Below are 16,564 nucleotides of genomic sequence, written 5' to 3'. Positions count from 1 at the left end.
CCATTTTCAATGCCCTGGCTGAGGGAAGGAGGTTCTCACCAAAGATTTGACGGTACATGACCCCGTCCATCGTCCCTTTGATGCGGTGAAGTTGTCCTGTCCCCTTAGCAGAAAAACACCCCAAAGCATAATGTTTCCACCTCCATGTTTGACGATGGGGATGATGTTCTTGGGGTCATAGGCAGCATTCCTCCTCCTCCAAACACGGCGAGTTGATGCCAAAGAGCTCCATTTTGGTCTCATCTGACCACAACACTTTCACCCAGTTGTCCTCTGAATCATTCAGATGTTCATTGGCAAACTTCAGACGGGCATGTATATGTGTTTTCTTGAGCAGGGGGACCTTGCGGGCGCTGCAGGATTTCAGTCCTTCACGGCGTAGTGTTTTCCCAATTGTTTTCTTGGTGACTATGGTCCCAGCTGCCTTGAGAACATTGACAAGATCCTCCCGTGTAGTTCTGGGCTGATTCCTCACCGTTCTCATGATCATTGCAACTCCACGAGGTGAGATCTTGCATGGAGCCCCAGGCCGAGGGAGATTGACAGTTCTTTTGTGTTTCTTCCATTTGCGAATAATCGCACCAACTGTTGTCACCTCACCAAGCTGCTTGGCAATGGTCTTGTAGCCCATTCCAGCCTTGTGTAGGTCTACAATCTTGTCCCTGACATCCTTGGAGAGCTCTTTGGTCTTGGCCATGGTGGAGAGTTTGGAATCTAATTGATTGATTAATTGCTTCTGTGGACAGGTGTCTTTTATACAGGTAACAAGCTGAGATCAGGAGCACTCCCTTTAAGAGTGTGCTCCTAATCTCAGCTCGTTATCTGTATATAAAAGATACATGGGAGCCAGAAATCTTTCTGATTGAGAGGGGGTCAAATACTTCTTTCCCTCATTAAAATGTAAATCAATTTATAACATTTTTGACATGTGTTTTTCTGGATTTTGTTGTTGTTATTCTGTCTCTCACTGTTCAAATACACCCACCATTAAAATTATAGACTGATCATTTCTTTGTCAGTGAACAAACGTACAAAATCAGCAGGGGATCAAATACTTTTTTCCCTCACTGTAAGGCCCACGGAATCATTTGGTGTGGCCCTGCCAAGGCAACCGCAGGCGGGACTCGAAAGTCAATAAATCTAGGAGCAAACCTGGAAAAGCAGTTGCGAGTAGAAACATCATCAATACCAGCTAACATCATCACACGCCTCACCAAAGAGAAGCAGTTCCAGCCATCACATTAGGGGTGAGTTAAAGAAATGTTTGACCAAATATAACAGGCTAATTTTGAAGTTGATCATTTTGTATGGCCCGCAAATGGTGTTATAAATATCCAAATGGCCCTTGGCAAAAAAGGGTTCCCCACCCCTGATATAAACGATTAAAAACTGAAACTATTTTTTTATTTTACACGCTTTAATTTAACTTACTCTGTCTGTTGTCGTATCCTCAAATCTTGTAACTCAATTTTTACCCACTTCCCAATGTGCTATCGACTGCAAACTTGGTATACTTATGTCATACTTATGACAAAACTATAGTCTATCATAAAAAAAATATATTTTAAAACAGTCTTTTATACGCTTTTTATAAACTCAGTGTCTGTTGTCGTATCCTCAAATCTTGTAACTCAATTTTAACCCACTTCCTAATCTCGTATCGACCGCAAACTTGGTATACGTATGTCATACTGATGACAATACTATATTCTATCTTTAAAAATAAAAACATATTTATTTTTAAACGATCTTTTTTACATGTTATGTTTCGCCTTGGGTCTAATTGCCCACACTCAACTGACGTTGGCTGTAAATAACCACGGTCCCTTACGTTATTGCAAGCTTCGGGGCCACTTCCTGGAGTCGTGGAGTTCTGCCATTACTCGTACGGTACATTTCATTAAGCGTGTTTAAAAAAAAAGTACTTTTAAATATTACTTATTATCAGGTAAGGCTCACTGAGCTATGTCGCTCTTTTTCAGAAGCAACCGAGCCACAAATGATAGCTCAACGTAGTGGCTTATCATCATCATCATCAACTGCAAACTACAAGCATTAACAACCAAACCGACCTGGTGAACAAAGCAACGATCTAATGGCCGAACAAGTGTTTTGTTTCTTCCGATCAGGGAGGGAGACGAGAGGGACGGGCTGAGTCACTATTTAAACTGTAAACTATTTTTATTTTACCAGGCAAGGCCCACCACTGAGCTGTGTAGCTCTTCTTCAGAAGCGACCTGGCTATCACAAATGACAGCTCAACGAAGTGGCTTGTCATCATCACGTGGACATTTCCAGCAGCAGCCAAATACTCTAAACGCGCTTTGCTAAATGTGGAGGGGAATGTCCCCATTGGTCCGGTGGCCGCGCGATGTTCCCACGCCGCGGAAATCGGCCAAGCCGGGTGCAACGGCAAGGGCTGCTGGTTTTAGAGTAGCGGTGCCAACTGCATTGTAGCTGCACGGCGCTTCGCTCGTTGCGAGCGTCGCTCATTGTTGCTAAAGGGCGACTGCCTCCAACTACTCAGAAGCATCCTTCACGAGCCTCCTCCACAGAGGCCGATCTTGACACCGCTGGCACCGGTAATTAGGAAGTCCACTCAGCTCCACACCCTCCTGTATCGCATCAGCTCCATCTCTTCTCTAGCCCGTGTGCGCCCGTTTAGCCCCCTCTATATGGCCAAAAAGAAACTGCTTGGGCATGCGGTGGCTGGACATGCGTACAACCTTAACAGACTGTTGGGGCAAGTTCTGTTTGCGAGCACCTATGAAGGCGGGCACGGCACACGAGGGGGGTAGGTGTGGCCAACACCACACCCGGCTGCCTTTGTCTCCCCGGTGTTGATGTTTAACAGTGAACCAGGTGCGCATGTCAGGCTAAGTCGACCTAGGTGAGGCCCAGAACCCACTGAGATACTCGTCACCGATGGCAGTCGCGAGCGGGCATCGAATCCGGATCGCCAGCTCTGCAGTGCAGTGCGTGAACCACTACGCCACCGCTTACGTTCACTCGCTCGGACACATTCCAAGGCGTGTACAAACACCCACACACCCCCAACCACCGACTCATCACTGCTACGATCCCATGCCTCCATCATTTTCTCAGTGACACAAAGAGCAACTCCCTGAGGTTTGATGATATCCTGGCCTCAGGTAGGGATTGAGTGGGGGACTGGGTGGGGGACCAAGTGGGGGACCGAGAGGGGGACCGGGTGGGGGACCGGGTGGGGGACCGAGCGGGGGACTGAGCGGGGGACCGGGTGGGGGACCGGGTGGGGGACTGAGTGGGGGACTGGGTGGGGGACTGGATGGGGGACTGGGTGGGGGACTGAGTGGGGGACTGGGTGGGGGACTGGGTGGGGGACTGAGTGGGGGACTGAGTGGGGGACTGGGTGGGGGACTGGGTGGGGGACCGGGTGGGGGACCGGGTGGGGGACCGGGTGGGGGACCGGGTGGGGGACCGGGTGGGGGACCGGGTGGAGGACCGAGTGGGGGACCGGGTGGGGGACTGGGTGGGGGACTGGGTGGGGGACTGGGTGGGGGACTGGGCGGGGGACTGGGCGGGGGACTGGGTGGGGGACTGGGTGGGGGACTGGGTGCAAGTGACACGTGCGCTCCGCTTGTGCCACTCGGGAGAGTGATGCGACGAGTGGGGTGAGAGTGGCGCCAAACCTGAACTGGGGCGTAATCACAGACAGCACCGGCTCACAATAACTCAGCAGCACCACCCGGCCTTCACATGACATTAGGAGACGTTTCGGGCAATGGCCCTTCTTCAGAGCTGACGGACAGACAGAGGCCGAGAGAGAGAGAGTGGATGCTCAGAGATGGCCAGTGAACATTGTTAATGCCGTGGCGAAGGGGGGGTCGCACGAATAGCCACGCGGACAGCATCGGCGACGGAGCAACAGAGAGAGACCCCTACGGTCATCACAGAGGAACCAATTGTGTAAAATCAATGCTGCACAAGCCGATTCGTATCCAAGGGTGAATGATGGTGCCGCCGCTGGCACCTCGCACCACCCCGAGCGTGCGGGGACACGGCTCCCGTTGTGCACCGACGCCGGCACGGAGGCGCCGGAAAAGTTGGCTCGGGTTGGACGCAGTGAATCAGTCGGCCTGTCGTGGCACACGGCTGCGGCATCGGCGATCTCTTCCCACCCTCTCCGCCACCCCGGCACGGGGCGCAGCGCTCCGGTAAATCGCCGTCGTCATTTGGCATCACGATTCCAGTCACAGCGCCGTTACTCGGTAGGGTTGGTTACCACCGACCCTACCGAGTAACGCTTGCACCGTCAGTCCCGTTACCACCGACCCTACCGAGTAACGTGTGCACCGTCAGCCCCGTTACCACCGACGTTACCGAGTAACGTGTGCACCATCAGTCCTGTTACCACCGACTCTACCGAGTAACGTGTGCACCGTCAGTCCCGTAACCACCGACTCTACCGAGTAACGAGTGCACCATCAGTCCCGTAACCACCGACTCTACCGAGTAACGAGTGCACCATCAGTCCCGTAACCACCGACTCTACCGAGTAACGAGTGCACCATCAGTCCCGTAACCACCGACTCTACCGAGTAACGAGTGCACCATCAGTCCCGTAACCACCGACTCTACCGAGTAACGAGTGCACCGTCAGTCCCGTTACCACCGACCCTACCGAGTAACGTGTGCACCGTCAGTCCCGTAACCACCGACTCTACCGAGTAACGAGTGCACCATCAGTCCCGTAACCACCGACTCTACCGAGTAACGAGTGCACCATCAGTCCCGTTACCACCAACTCTACCGAGTAACGAGTGCACCATCAGTCCCGTTACCACCAACTCTACCGAGTAACGAGTGCACCGTCAGTCCCGTTACCACCAACTCTACCGAGTAACGAGTGCACCATCAGTCCCGTTACCACCAACTCTACCGAGTAACGAGTGCACCGTCAGTCCCGTTACCACCAACTCTACCGAGTAACGAGTGCACCGTCAGTCCCGTAACCACCGACTCTACCGAGTAACGAGTGCACCATCAGTCCCGTTACCACCAACTCTACCGAGTAACGAGTGCACCATCAGTCCCGTTACCACCAACTCTACCGAGTAACGAGTGCACCGTCAGTCCCGTTACCACCAACTCTACCGAGTAACGAGTGCACCATCAGTCCCGTTACCACCAACTCTACCGAGTAACGAGTGCACCATCAGTCCCGTTACCACCAACTCTACCGAGTAACGAGTGCACCGTCAGTCCCGTTACCACCGACTCTACCGAGTAACGAGTGCACCATCAGTCCCTTTACCACCAACTCTACCGAGTAACGAGTGCACCATCAGTCCCGTTACCACCGACTCTACCGAGTAACGTGTGCACCATCAGTCCCGTTACCACCGACCCTACCGAGTAACGTGTGCACCATCAGTCCCGTTACCACCGACCCTATCGAGTAACGTGTGCACCATCAGTCCCGTTACCACCGACTCTACCGAGTAACGTGTGCACTGTCAGTCCCGTTACCACCGACCCTACCGAGTAACGTGTGCACCATCAGTCCCATAATCACCAACTCTACCGAGTAACGCGTGCCCTGTCAGTCCCGCTACCACTGACGCTACCGAGTAACGTGTGCACCGTCAGTCCCATTACCACCGACTCTACCGAGTAACGTGTGCACCATCAGTCCCATTACCACCGACCCTATCGAGTAACGTGTGCACCGTCAGTCCCATTACCACCGACCCTATCGAGTAACGTGTGCACCATCAGTCCCGTTACCACCGACTCTACCGAGTAACGTGTGCACTGTCAGTCCCGTTACCACCGATGCTACCGAGTAACGTGTGCACCGTCAGTCCCGTTACCACCGACGCTACCGAGTAACGTGTGCACCGTCAGTCCCGTTTGCTCCCTGTAATCTGCACTACCAGCCAGGGGATTGGTGCAGTGAGCGGCTCGCACCAATCACGAGATTGCGAGTTCAACTCCCGGTTGGTAGGGGCGGTGGATTGACTCGGCCCATCATCCCTCCCTCCAGGGTCTTTAACACAAGCACCACTTTGAAGGATAGATAAACAGCAGAGTGGTTGTCCTAAATATAGACTCACTACCGACTTTGCAGGGCAGCAGCAGAAAGCCGCTCCGACTCGTTTATTTATTCATGCTCAGTTTTATTTTACTGGAAGGTTTTGAAATGGCTGTGCATGAGATTTTGCAACACCTGCTGTATGTTTGGAGTTTGCCTCTTTCTCTCTCATTCATCATCACGGTGACTAAATGTTAACTACCTCGCCTAGTATGCAAGAGGTCGTGGGTATGATCGCAACCCTGATGCCTGCTGTATATTTGGAGTTTGCGTGTCTCTCTCTCTCATCATCATCACGATGGCTAGGAGATGTTAACTACCTCGCCTGGTATGCAGGAGGTCGTGGGTTCGATCGTAAACCTGAAGCCTGCTGTATATTTGGAATTTGAGTGTCTCTCTCCCCGTGGTTGGGTGGATTTTTTTCCAGGTCTTCCCTCCACATTCTGAGCCTATACAGCTCTTTTTCAGAAGCGACCTGGTGATCACAAACGACAGCTCAACGAAGTGGCTCATCACGTGGAAATGTACAGCAGCACAAGGAAGTCACAGGGAAATTCATCCATCCTGATATCCGCCGCATTGGTTGCACATGGGTTGGTCGCAAAGTGGATTAACCCACAACCATCTGTCATAAAGAAATTAGTTTTCAATATAGATGATTTAAAAGTGTGTAGCTCACGCAGTAGCTTCCTAACATCTGAAGGAAGAGCGTTCCAGACGGCCACAGATACGCATGCCAAAGCACGTGATGCAGTGACCACCGCTTTTCTTCAATGGCCGACCAAAAGCCGCCATTGCTGCGAGGGTGACCGAAGTTTGCGTAATGGTTTATGCTCCTTGACGAGATCGGCGAGGTATTGTGGTTCAGTTGTGGCAAGCGAGGGGTTAGTTATGGGAGGAACCCAGAGGATACCCATGCAGAACAAGGAAAGACATGCAAACTGCAAACACTCACTCACTTACAAAGATCCTCCATGTAGCCTGAACAGACTGTTGGGCAAGTGCTGTTAGCGAGCACCTGTGAAGGCCGGCACGGCACACGAGCAGGTGGGTGGCCAGCACCACGCCCAGCCGCCTTTATCTCCCCAGTGGCGATGTTTACACACCGCACGAGTTACTCATTTGAGGCAAAGTCGACCTAAGGGAGGCCCAGGACCGATTCAGAAAACCGTCACTGGTGTTGGCCGTGAGCGGCAATCGAACTTGGGTCTCCGGGTTCATAGCACAGCACGCTCACCGCTACACTACCACTCACCTCGTCACACACACTCAGTCACATGCTCACACTCTGCACAACAGAGGGACAACATACAAACCGCATAGAGAAAGGCACCTTATGAGGAAATGAAACCCAGGTCCTTCTTGCTTCGAGGCGCATGCGCTACTACTGGGCCCACTGCCGCCCTGTGCGCCCTTGTAAAGTAGTTCCAGCCGGATCTGAGATGGGGAGTTGTAGGATCACTCCACGTATGACCACCAGTGAGAATTAACAGCCGCTTAGCGTGACTCATAAATACCTGGTTGCCACCGAATGGGTTGTTGTGCGGTGAGGCAGCAAGCAAGGCTACGCCCTTCGTTCGCCAAAATGAGCCTCCCTCCGCTGCTCCACCCTCGGAGACATAATCATACTAAATCACCCTATTTACGCAGGAAAGCGGTATATTATTTTCCAGAAGGATCCCTGCATCGGAATAGTTGTCGGACTGCACATGCTAAATAGAGGAGATACGCATGGACACGTAAGTACTTATGGACGTAGAGCAGGGGTTGGCAAAGCCTGTAACAGACCAAGAGCCAAAAAGTAGCCGTGGGTTCTGCAAACAGCCAAGTGTGTATATATGTGTGAGAGGCGTTCATTATTCTTTACTACGACTGTGATAGGGCATTCTACATCCTGCCCACTTCGATTGAAACTAAAATTTGTATTTTATCAGGTAAGGCCCATTGAGCAATGGAGCTCTTTTTCAAAAGTGAACCGGCTATCACAAGTGATAGCTCAACGAAGTGGCTTATCATCATCACGTGGAAATTTATAGCAGCCAAAAACTCTAAACTTGTGATGTTGATTCTAAATGTGGAGGGAAAAACCGGAGGACCGGGAGAAAAATCCACGCCACCACGGGGAGAGAGAGAGACACCGCAAACTCCAAATATACAGCAGGCATCGTTAGGGTTGGGATCGAACCCACGACCTCCTGGCATACCAGGCGAGGTAGTTAACATATCCGAGCCACCGTGATGATAATATGAGAGAGAGAGACACGCAAACTCCAAATATACAGCAGGCATCATCAGGATCGGGATCGATCCCATGACCTTCTGGATACCAAGCAAGGGAGTTAACACCTCGCCACAACTCACCAACGCGGATTAAAAGAGGCGAGTGCGGGGCTCGGAAGACGCCAGTTGGCCACCGCTGCCACGGAGTATTCACCGGGCGCCCGCAGCAACCTCAAGGTCGCGAGTTCAAATCCTGCTTGGAGTGTGGTCGGTTTCAGCCCATCAGTTCAATTGAGTAACCCCCTTTGTGATGAAGCTAAAAAAAAGGTGGTGAGGAATAGGGAAATTTCCACTGCTGGGCTCAGGACTGCAAACTGTAGAGGAGCACCACCAATGCCGAGTCTCACTCGAACGGGAAATCGGAGGGAGCGCCTCGAGACACGCGAACCAACGTGTCCCCTACACAATGCGTCGAGTGCTGTTATTCCCCCTCCTGTGGCAGTTCAGTTCAGTTTAAAGTTTATTTTGAATGATCCTTTGAGCCAAGAAGCTCTTGAATCGGGTTTCATCAACAAAAGACAATACCGCCGCTTCCCAGATGTAGGCAACATGTTAAATAACAGTAAAGTCACGTAGATAGGTTCAAAGAAAATAACAAAAAACTACGATGTTTCGATCGCAACACAAGCGGTCGTCATCAGGAAAAGGGGGTTAGCTTCTAAAGGCAAACTGTTTAGAAAGGTTTGAAATGGGCGTAGCCCAAATGTCAGCAGCCAATGAAGCCAACCCCCTTTTCCTGATGACGACCACTTATGTTGCGATCGAAATGTCGTAGTTTTTGTTATTTCGTTGAACCTATCTATGTGACTCTAGCGAAAGACCCAAAGAATATGAATTCCTGCAGTCACGAAAGCTTTAAGTCAAGATTTAATGAATAAACGCTAGATCATGGGGGCCTTTGTAGCTGCTCACCCCGAGCTATACATGCTCTGATACGTACATCGTCTTTGTACGGTTCGCGTTTTGGCTTTGTTCTCTGGTGAGACATTAGGTGAGACTAGGCCCTAAAGGCGGCTGCTATCTCTGGTGTAGGCCAATCAATTTCATAGACAATGCATCATATTATCAGAGCCATGTTTGTTTGCATTAACTGATTAGTGACATTGAACTAGATAGTTTAGATAAGACTCTCTTACACTCACACTTAGCATTGACAGAAAAATGTCTACATCTGATTGGGACCATGTAGATAACATGACAGCTTATTCAGCCACCTTAATGTCAGCCAAATGTAAAGTTAACCTGATTGCCAAATTCAGCCTCCTGCCTAAGAAGAAGCCTGATCCACACATTAAAAAGTTAGACGTTAACAAGATTGTTATCAATCAGAGTAACAGCCCAATTTCTGACAGCCTAAAATCTGCACTAGCTAAAGTGTTGAATTTCGCAGTCACCCCTAAACACATCCCAGTTGATGATATCATTGCCCAGGTCGACGTAGCCCTCAAAGGTTTGGGACATTCCTGCAGCTGTGGCGAGATCGGAAATCGCTGCAATCCCCAAAAACACTAAGAAACCCATTAGCAACATCAGCAAGGAAGAGCGTTTTGAGCTTGCTCAACTGAAAAATAGAGATAACAGTCATCCTCTCAGCTGACAAGGGCAATGCCACTGTCATCATGGATAAAACCACATACAATAACAAAATTCAGGACCAACTCAATGATGGCGGCTATACCAAAATCAAGAGATCCTACCAACCACCCGGTTATGAAAACCAACAATATCATCACTGATTCAACATCTTTAATTGTACCATACAAGCAGCTCTCTCTAAAACCCTCTGCTGCTAGACCACCCAGATTTTATGGCTTAGCAAAAATCCATAAAGAAGGTACACCGATCCATTCTATCGTCTCCACCATTGACTCACCCACCTACAAACTGACCAGATTTCTGTCTGAGACCTTGCTTACATTCACTGGCAAGACCACCTCAGATGTACTTAATTCAGCTCATTTGGTTTCTTTAATTAAAGACATCTCACTATCTCTAGGTGATTTGACTTGTTAGCTTCGATGTGGTCTCTCTTTTCACCAAAGTTCCTGTGCCTGACACCATTGTAATCATTGAAGATTTGGTCCAACAAGGACTGAATGCTGATGTACCAACCCTGGTGAGACACTGTCTTACCAACACTTACTTCACCTGGAATGGTACATTTTCCCTTATTGCCAGTGGTAGCCAATGTTTTCATGGAAAAATTTGAGACAGATTCCATCCAGGTATCCACCCTACGTCCTTCCTTGTGGAAGATGACATGTTCATCATCTGGCCACACGGCCCTCGAGCCCTAAACCAATTCTTCAACCACATAAATTCCATACACGCAGCCATCAAATTCACCATGGAAGTGGAAAAGAATGGCAAGTTACCATTCTTGGATGTTATAATCGAAAAGAGACCAGATGGCTCATTGGGACACTGTCTACAGGAAAGCCACCCACACGGATGCCTATCTAAAACCTGACTCCCACCACCATCCAGCCCAGAAGAATTCCCTCATCAAAACCCTACACCTGACCAGCACCACCTAGCTAGTGAACTGGAGCACGTACACCAAGCCTTCAAGATGAATGGATATTCGGACCGTACAATCCGCAAAGCTGTCACCCCAACCGTTGGGAAAAAAACATCTGAGGACCCAATCAAAACCATCACCTTGCCATACATAGCAGGGATCACCAAAAAGATTTAAAAAATCATGAACACAAGATCCAGGTTCGATTAGACAGTACGTAAAATTCGTGATCTGATCCCATCTGTGAAGGATTTGATCCCTGACATGCAATACCTGGGTGTCAACAAACTAAGTTGTGTCTGCGGCAGTAGTTACATTGGGGAAACTAAACGACATGTCTTGGACCGTGTTCGTGAACACAAGGCGGATCTGAAAAACGGCAGGACCAATACTTCGGCCGTGGCTGATCATTGTTTTAACGCTGTGGGCTTACACGAAATTGTTTTTTCCAAGACGAAGGTACTCTGCAAACTGACTGGCTATCATCAAAGATTTGTTCATGAAGCCATCCACATATCTAAACATATGTAGTGTTCAATTTCACTCGGACAACTTCTGTCTTTCTCCGAACACCGCTTTATTTACAACTGTCAGCATGTCCTCCACATTCCACAGTATCCTGGTCGCCACCGCTCGCTCGCCGTGCTTCACTCGACTTGCTCGCCACCTTTGTCTCTCCACTCCCCACGATTACTTTGCTTGCTCCGCACTCAGCGACTCCGCACTCAGCGACTCCGCACTCAGCGACTCCGCACTCAGCGACTCCGCACTCAGCGACTCCGCACTCAGCAACTCCGCACTCAGCAACTCTGCACTCAGCAACTCCGCACACGTCTTCGCAGACAGCGACTTCGCACATAGCGACTTCGCACACAGCGACTTCGCACACAGCGTCTTCAGCTCCGCTATCGCTACGCTCTCTCCACCGCAAACTACTTCGTCTTTGTTCAGCTTCGCTATCGCTACGCTCTCTCCACCGCTAACTACTTCGTCTTTGTTCAGCTTCGCTATCGCTACGCTCTCTCCACCACTAACTACTTCGTCTTTGTTCAGCTTCGCTATCGCTATGCTCTCTCCACCGCTAACTACTTCGTCTTTGCTCCAAGCTCCGTCTCCAACTCCGTTTCCCTTCCACTCTGTCTTCCAAACTGTCTCTCAAACTCTGTCTTCCAACTCTTCACACTTCAATTCCCCCTGTTGACTCCAAGCCCTCCAAACTCCAACTCCCCGCTCCAATTTCCGACCCCCCAATTTATCCCCACTCTCATTACGCCCCAATTAATTAGTCCGCCTCCCAACTGCACTCCGCGTGATCGCACACCTGCTTCTCGCCAGACTTCCCAACGCCTCTCCGGCCCGGCAACAGCACCAACCAATCACAGCCGTCCTTGGCTCTCCCAGCTTAATTGCCCCAACATAACCTGCACTGTATTTGCCTTCGTTACAGGCTGACCCAACATGAACCGCACTGTCTCTGTTTCCATGCAATACGCACCTTTCTACTCCACTACACATAGACACAACTTCAACCGAGAAGATGGGTACAAATTGAGAAATCATTGGAAGGACGTGATTAACCAGGTAAAGTCTTAACTTGCTATGATGTTACCATCCTTTCTACCGATGTCAACCGACTCTCTGAGTTTCATTTCTAGGTTGGACGTCTTTGTATTGACAGGCCGGGTGTCCACTGCCCCAGCCTCCGTTGGTTGAACCATCTCCACCCTCCTACCTTGATGCACCCATCTCAGGCCTCTATAAGACTTTGTCTCAGCAGCTTTCTCTCTCTCATCTGAAGATGATTGCTTGTGTTGCGATCGAAACGTCGTGATCAATTTTTTTTTATCTACGTGACTTGACCGAAAGACCCAAGAATAGGATTAATGACATTGTCGTTATAATGGCATTGTCGTTGTACTGTTTGCTTTTTGGCGTGCTCTGGTCAGACAAGCAATAACAGATCAGCAAAATACAAAATAGACAGGGAATCTTAATCCCAATATAAAAATGTACTTTTTCAAGAAAAAATAAGTTAAATATAGATTATTGTAAAATAGCATGTTTTATGTCTAGGAGAGACTCATTTAAATCTGCCATATTAATTGTAATGCAGATACGGCCGAAAACACAATGGTATTATCGTGAGGAATAATACAAAAACCCACAGGACCCATAAATAAACGTGGTGTAAACGATGCGTGGTATAAACAACTCGTGGTGTAAACGATGCACTAAAGCGATCGCTTACAGACACGTGGACAGCGGCAAAGTGAAGCAAAATACAAAAATCTGACGATTGTAGAGAAACGCGTGAATAAATACCCCGCTAGAAAACTCCACTGGGGTACACCGAGGGACCGGGAGAACAAGGCGCGAGTTTGGAGGCATCGAATTGACCGCCAAGAAAATGTAGAGTTGTGGGGGGGGATGAGGGCATGGGCAGGACGTGCGTGTGTACAAGTCTGTTGGACTTCATTCGCACCGTATGTGATCCAACCGTGCTCATCGGAGGGCGCGTCGCGAGGAGGAGAGAGCCGTGGGCGAGACCAAGCACGGAGTGGCAGCCAACAGAGGAATCGCGCCCGCGAGAAGACGGCGACGGCACGAGAAGGAGTTCATCCAGCAGTGGATTGACCATGGCTGACAATGACGTTGACAGCATACTAGGCGCTGCGGTGGCTAGGAGATGTTAACTACTTCGCCTGTTATACAGGAGGTCGTGGGTTCGATCCTGACCCTGACGCCTGCTGTATATTTGGAGTTTGCATGTCTCTCTCCCCGTAGTCGCGTGGATTTTTCTCCGGGTCCTCCGGTTTTCCTCTCCACATTTAGAATGACCATCACGCGTTTGGAGTATTTGGCTGTGATAAATGTCACAGCCACCACCCCGACTCCCACAGACACCACCCCGAGTCCCACAGACGCCACCCCGAGTCCCAGAGACACCATCCCAAGTCCCAGAGACTCCACCCCGAGTCCCACAGACACCACCCCGAGTCCCAGAGACGCCACCCCGAGTCCCAGAGACGCCACCCAGAGTCCCACAGACACCACCCCGAGTCCCAGAGAAGCCACCCCGAGTCCCACAGACACCACCCCGAGTCCCAGAGACGCCACCCCGAGTCCCAGAGACGCCACCCCGAGTCCCAGAGACACCACCCCGAGTCCCACAGACGCCACCCCGAGTCCCAGAGACGCCACCCCGAGTCCCAGAGACGCCACCCCGAGTCCCAGAGACGCCACCCCGAGTCCCAGAGACACCACCCCGACTCCCACAGACGCCACCCCGAGTCCCACAGACGCCACCCCGAGTCCCACAGACGCCACCCCGAGTCCCAGAGACACCACCCCGAGTCCCAGAGACGCCACCCCGAGTCCCACAGACGCCACCCCGAGTCCCAGAGACGCCACCCCGAGTCCCAGAGACGCCACCCCGAGTCCCAGAGACGCCACCCCGAGTCCCAGAGACACCACCCCGACTCCCACAGACGCCACCCCGAGTCCCACAGACGCCACCCCGAGTCCCACAGACGCCACCCCGAGTCCCAGAGACACCACCCCGAGTCCCAGAGACACCACCCCGAGTCCCACAGACACCACCCCGAGTCCCACAGACACCACCCCGAGTCCCACAGACACCACCCCGAGTCACAGAGACGCCACCCCGAGTCCCAGAGACGCCACCCCGAGTCCCACAGACGCCACCCCGAGTCCCACAGACGCCACCCCGAGTCCCAGAGACGCCACCCCGAGTCCCAGAGACGCCACCCCGAGTCCCAGAGACACCACCCCGAGTCCCAGAGACACCACCCCGAGTCCCAGAGACACCACCCCGAGTCCTACAGACGCAACCCGAGTCCCACAGACAGCACCCCGAGTCCCAGAGACGCCACCCCGAGTCCTACAGACACCACCCCGAGTTACAGAGACGCCACCCCGAGTCCCAGAGACACCACCCCGAGTCCCAGAGACGCCACCCCGAGTCCCACAGACGCCACCTCACCGTACCCCCCACTCCGTTCACGATCTCCTTAGCGGTTTCATCGCTGCCGTGAATTCAATCACGGTGGGTGAGGAAGGGGGTGTGGAGAGAAACTTCCGATCATGACGAGGCCTACCGGTACGCCAGCGCTCGCCCTACCGGACGAGGCGCGCCTAGTCAGGGAGGGCAACTAGCCGACAAAGGGGGTAGGAGAGCGAGACATCGAGGCACACGCGCGAGGGAGCAGCCGAGGCGAACGGGGAAGGCGCCGGCGTAGTCAAGGGAGGTGGGAGGGGTGAGCGGCGCGGGGTTTGCACCTCGCGGTGAGCGACGACCAGATTCCGGTTTCCCTCGCCCAGGTAATTCCACTCGTCCGCTAAGAGCCCGGAGGCGTCCATGACACCCCGGGACGGTGTCAGCGACGAGACGGCCCCCCCACGTGACCCCGAGGAGAGGGAGGGGGGAGTGAGGGGGAGGGGGGAGAGTGGGGGGTGACGATCGAGCTGAGCTACGGCCACATCCAACCCCCACACACAGACAAAGCCAGGTGCTCAGAACACACAGACAAAGCCAGGTGCTCAGAACACACAGACAAAGCCAGGTACTCAGAACACACAGACAAATCCAGGTGCTCAGAACACACAAACAAAGCCAGGTGCTCAGAACACACACAGAAAAAGCCAGGTGCTCAGAACACACAGACAAAGCCAGGTGCTCAGAACACACACAGACAAAGCCAGGTGCTCAGAACACACACAGACAAAGCCAGGTGCTCAGAACACACACAGACAAAGCCAGGTGCTCAGAACACACAGACAAAGCCAGGTACTCAGAACACACAGACAAAGCCAGGTGCTCAGAACACACAGACAAAGCCAGGTGCTCAGAACACACACAGACAAAGCCAGGTGCTCAGAACACACAGACAAAGCCAGGTGCTCAGAACACACACAGACAAAGCCAGGTGCTCAGAACACACACAGACAAAGCCAGGTGCTCAGAACACACACAGACAAAGCCAGGTGCCAGAACACACACAGACAAAGCCAGGTGCTCAGAACACACACAGACAAAGCCAGGTGCTCAGAACACACACAGACAAAGCCAGGTGCTCAGAACACACACAGACAAAGCCAGGTGCTCAGAACACACACAGACAAAGCCAGGTGCTCAGAACACACACAGACAAAGCCAGGTGCTCAGAACACACACAGACAAAGCCAGGTGCTCAGAACATACAGACAAAGCCAGGTGCTCAGAACACACACAGACAAAGCCAGGTGCTCAGAACACACAGACAAAGCCAGGTGCTCAGAACACACACAGACAAAGCCAGGTGCTCAGAACACACACAGACAAAGCCAGGTGCTCTGAACACACACAGACAAAGCCAGGTGCTCTGAACACACAGACAAGCCAGGTGCTCAGAACACACACAGACAAAGCCAGGTGCTCTGAACACACAGACAAAGCCAGGTGCTCAGAACACACACAGACAAAGCCAGGTGCTCAGAACACACACAGACAAAGCCAGGTGCTCAGAACACACACAGACAAAGCCAGGTACTCAGAACACAAACAGACAAAGCCAGGTGCTCAGAACACACACAGACAAAGCCAAGTTCTCGCAACACACACAGACAAAGCCAGGTGCTCAGACCACAAACAGACAAAGCCAGGTGATAAGAACACAAACAGACAAAGC

The 16,564-nt window shown here is 51.7% G+C and overlaps 1 protein-coding gene across 1 annotated transcript in view; it reads right to left on the bottom strand.

Annotated features, from left to right (window-relative positions):
- Positions 1 to 15,339, bottom strand: part of IPPK (inositol-pentakisphosphate 2-kinase) — a 39,173-nt gene extending 23,834 nt beyond the window's left edge. Inside the window, exon 1 of the mRNA XM_076074548.1 lies at positions 15,177 to 15,339. Within this exon, the coding sequence (XP_075930663.1) occupies positions 15,177 to 15,257 (81 nt within the window). The 5' untranslated portion in view covers positions 15,258 to 15,339. The remainder of the gene's footprint in view (positions 1 to 15,176) is intronic.
- Positions 15,340 to 16,564: the final 1,225 nt, after the last annotated feature.

This window comes from Petromyzon marinus, chromosome 48 (genome assembly GCF_048934315.1).
Source record: "Petromyzon marinus isolate PM22_M1 ecotype Great Lakes invasive population chromosome 48, UKy_Petmar_22M1.pri1.0, whole genome shotgun sequence".
Classification (NCBI taxonomy): Eukaryota; Metazoa; Chordata; class Hyperoartia; order Petromyzontiformes; family Petromyzontidae; genus Petromyzon; species Petromyzon marinus.
Note: the sequence above shows the minus strand (reverse complement) of the source record. Positions and strands in the feature narration are given on the sequence as shown.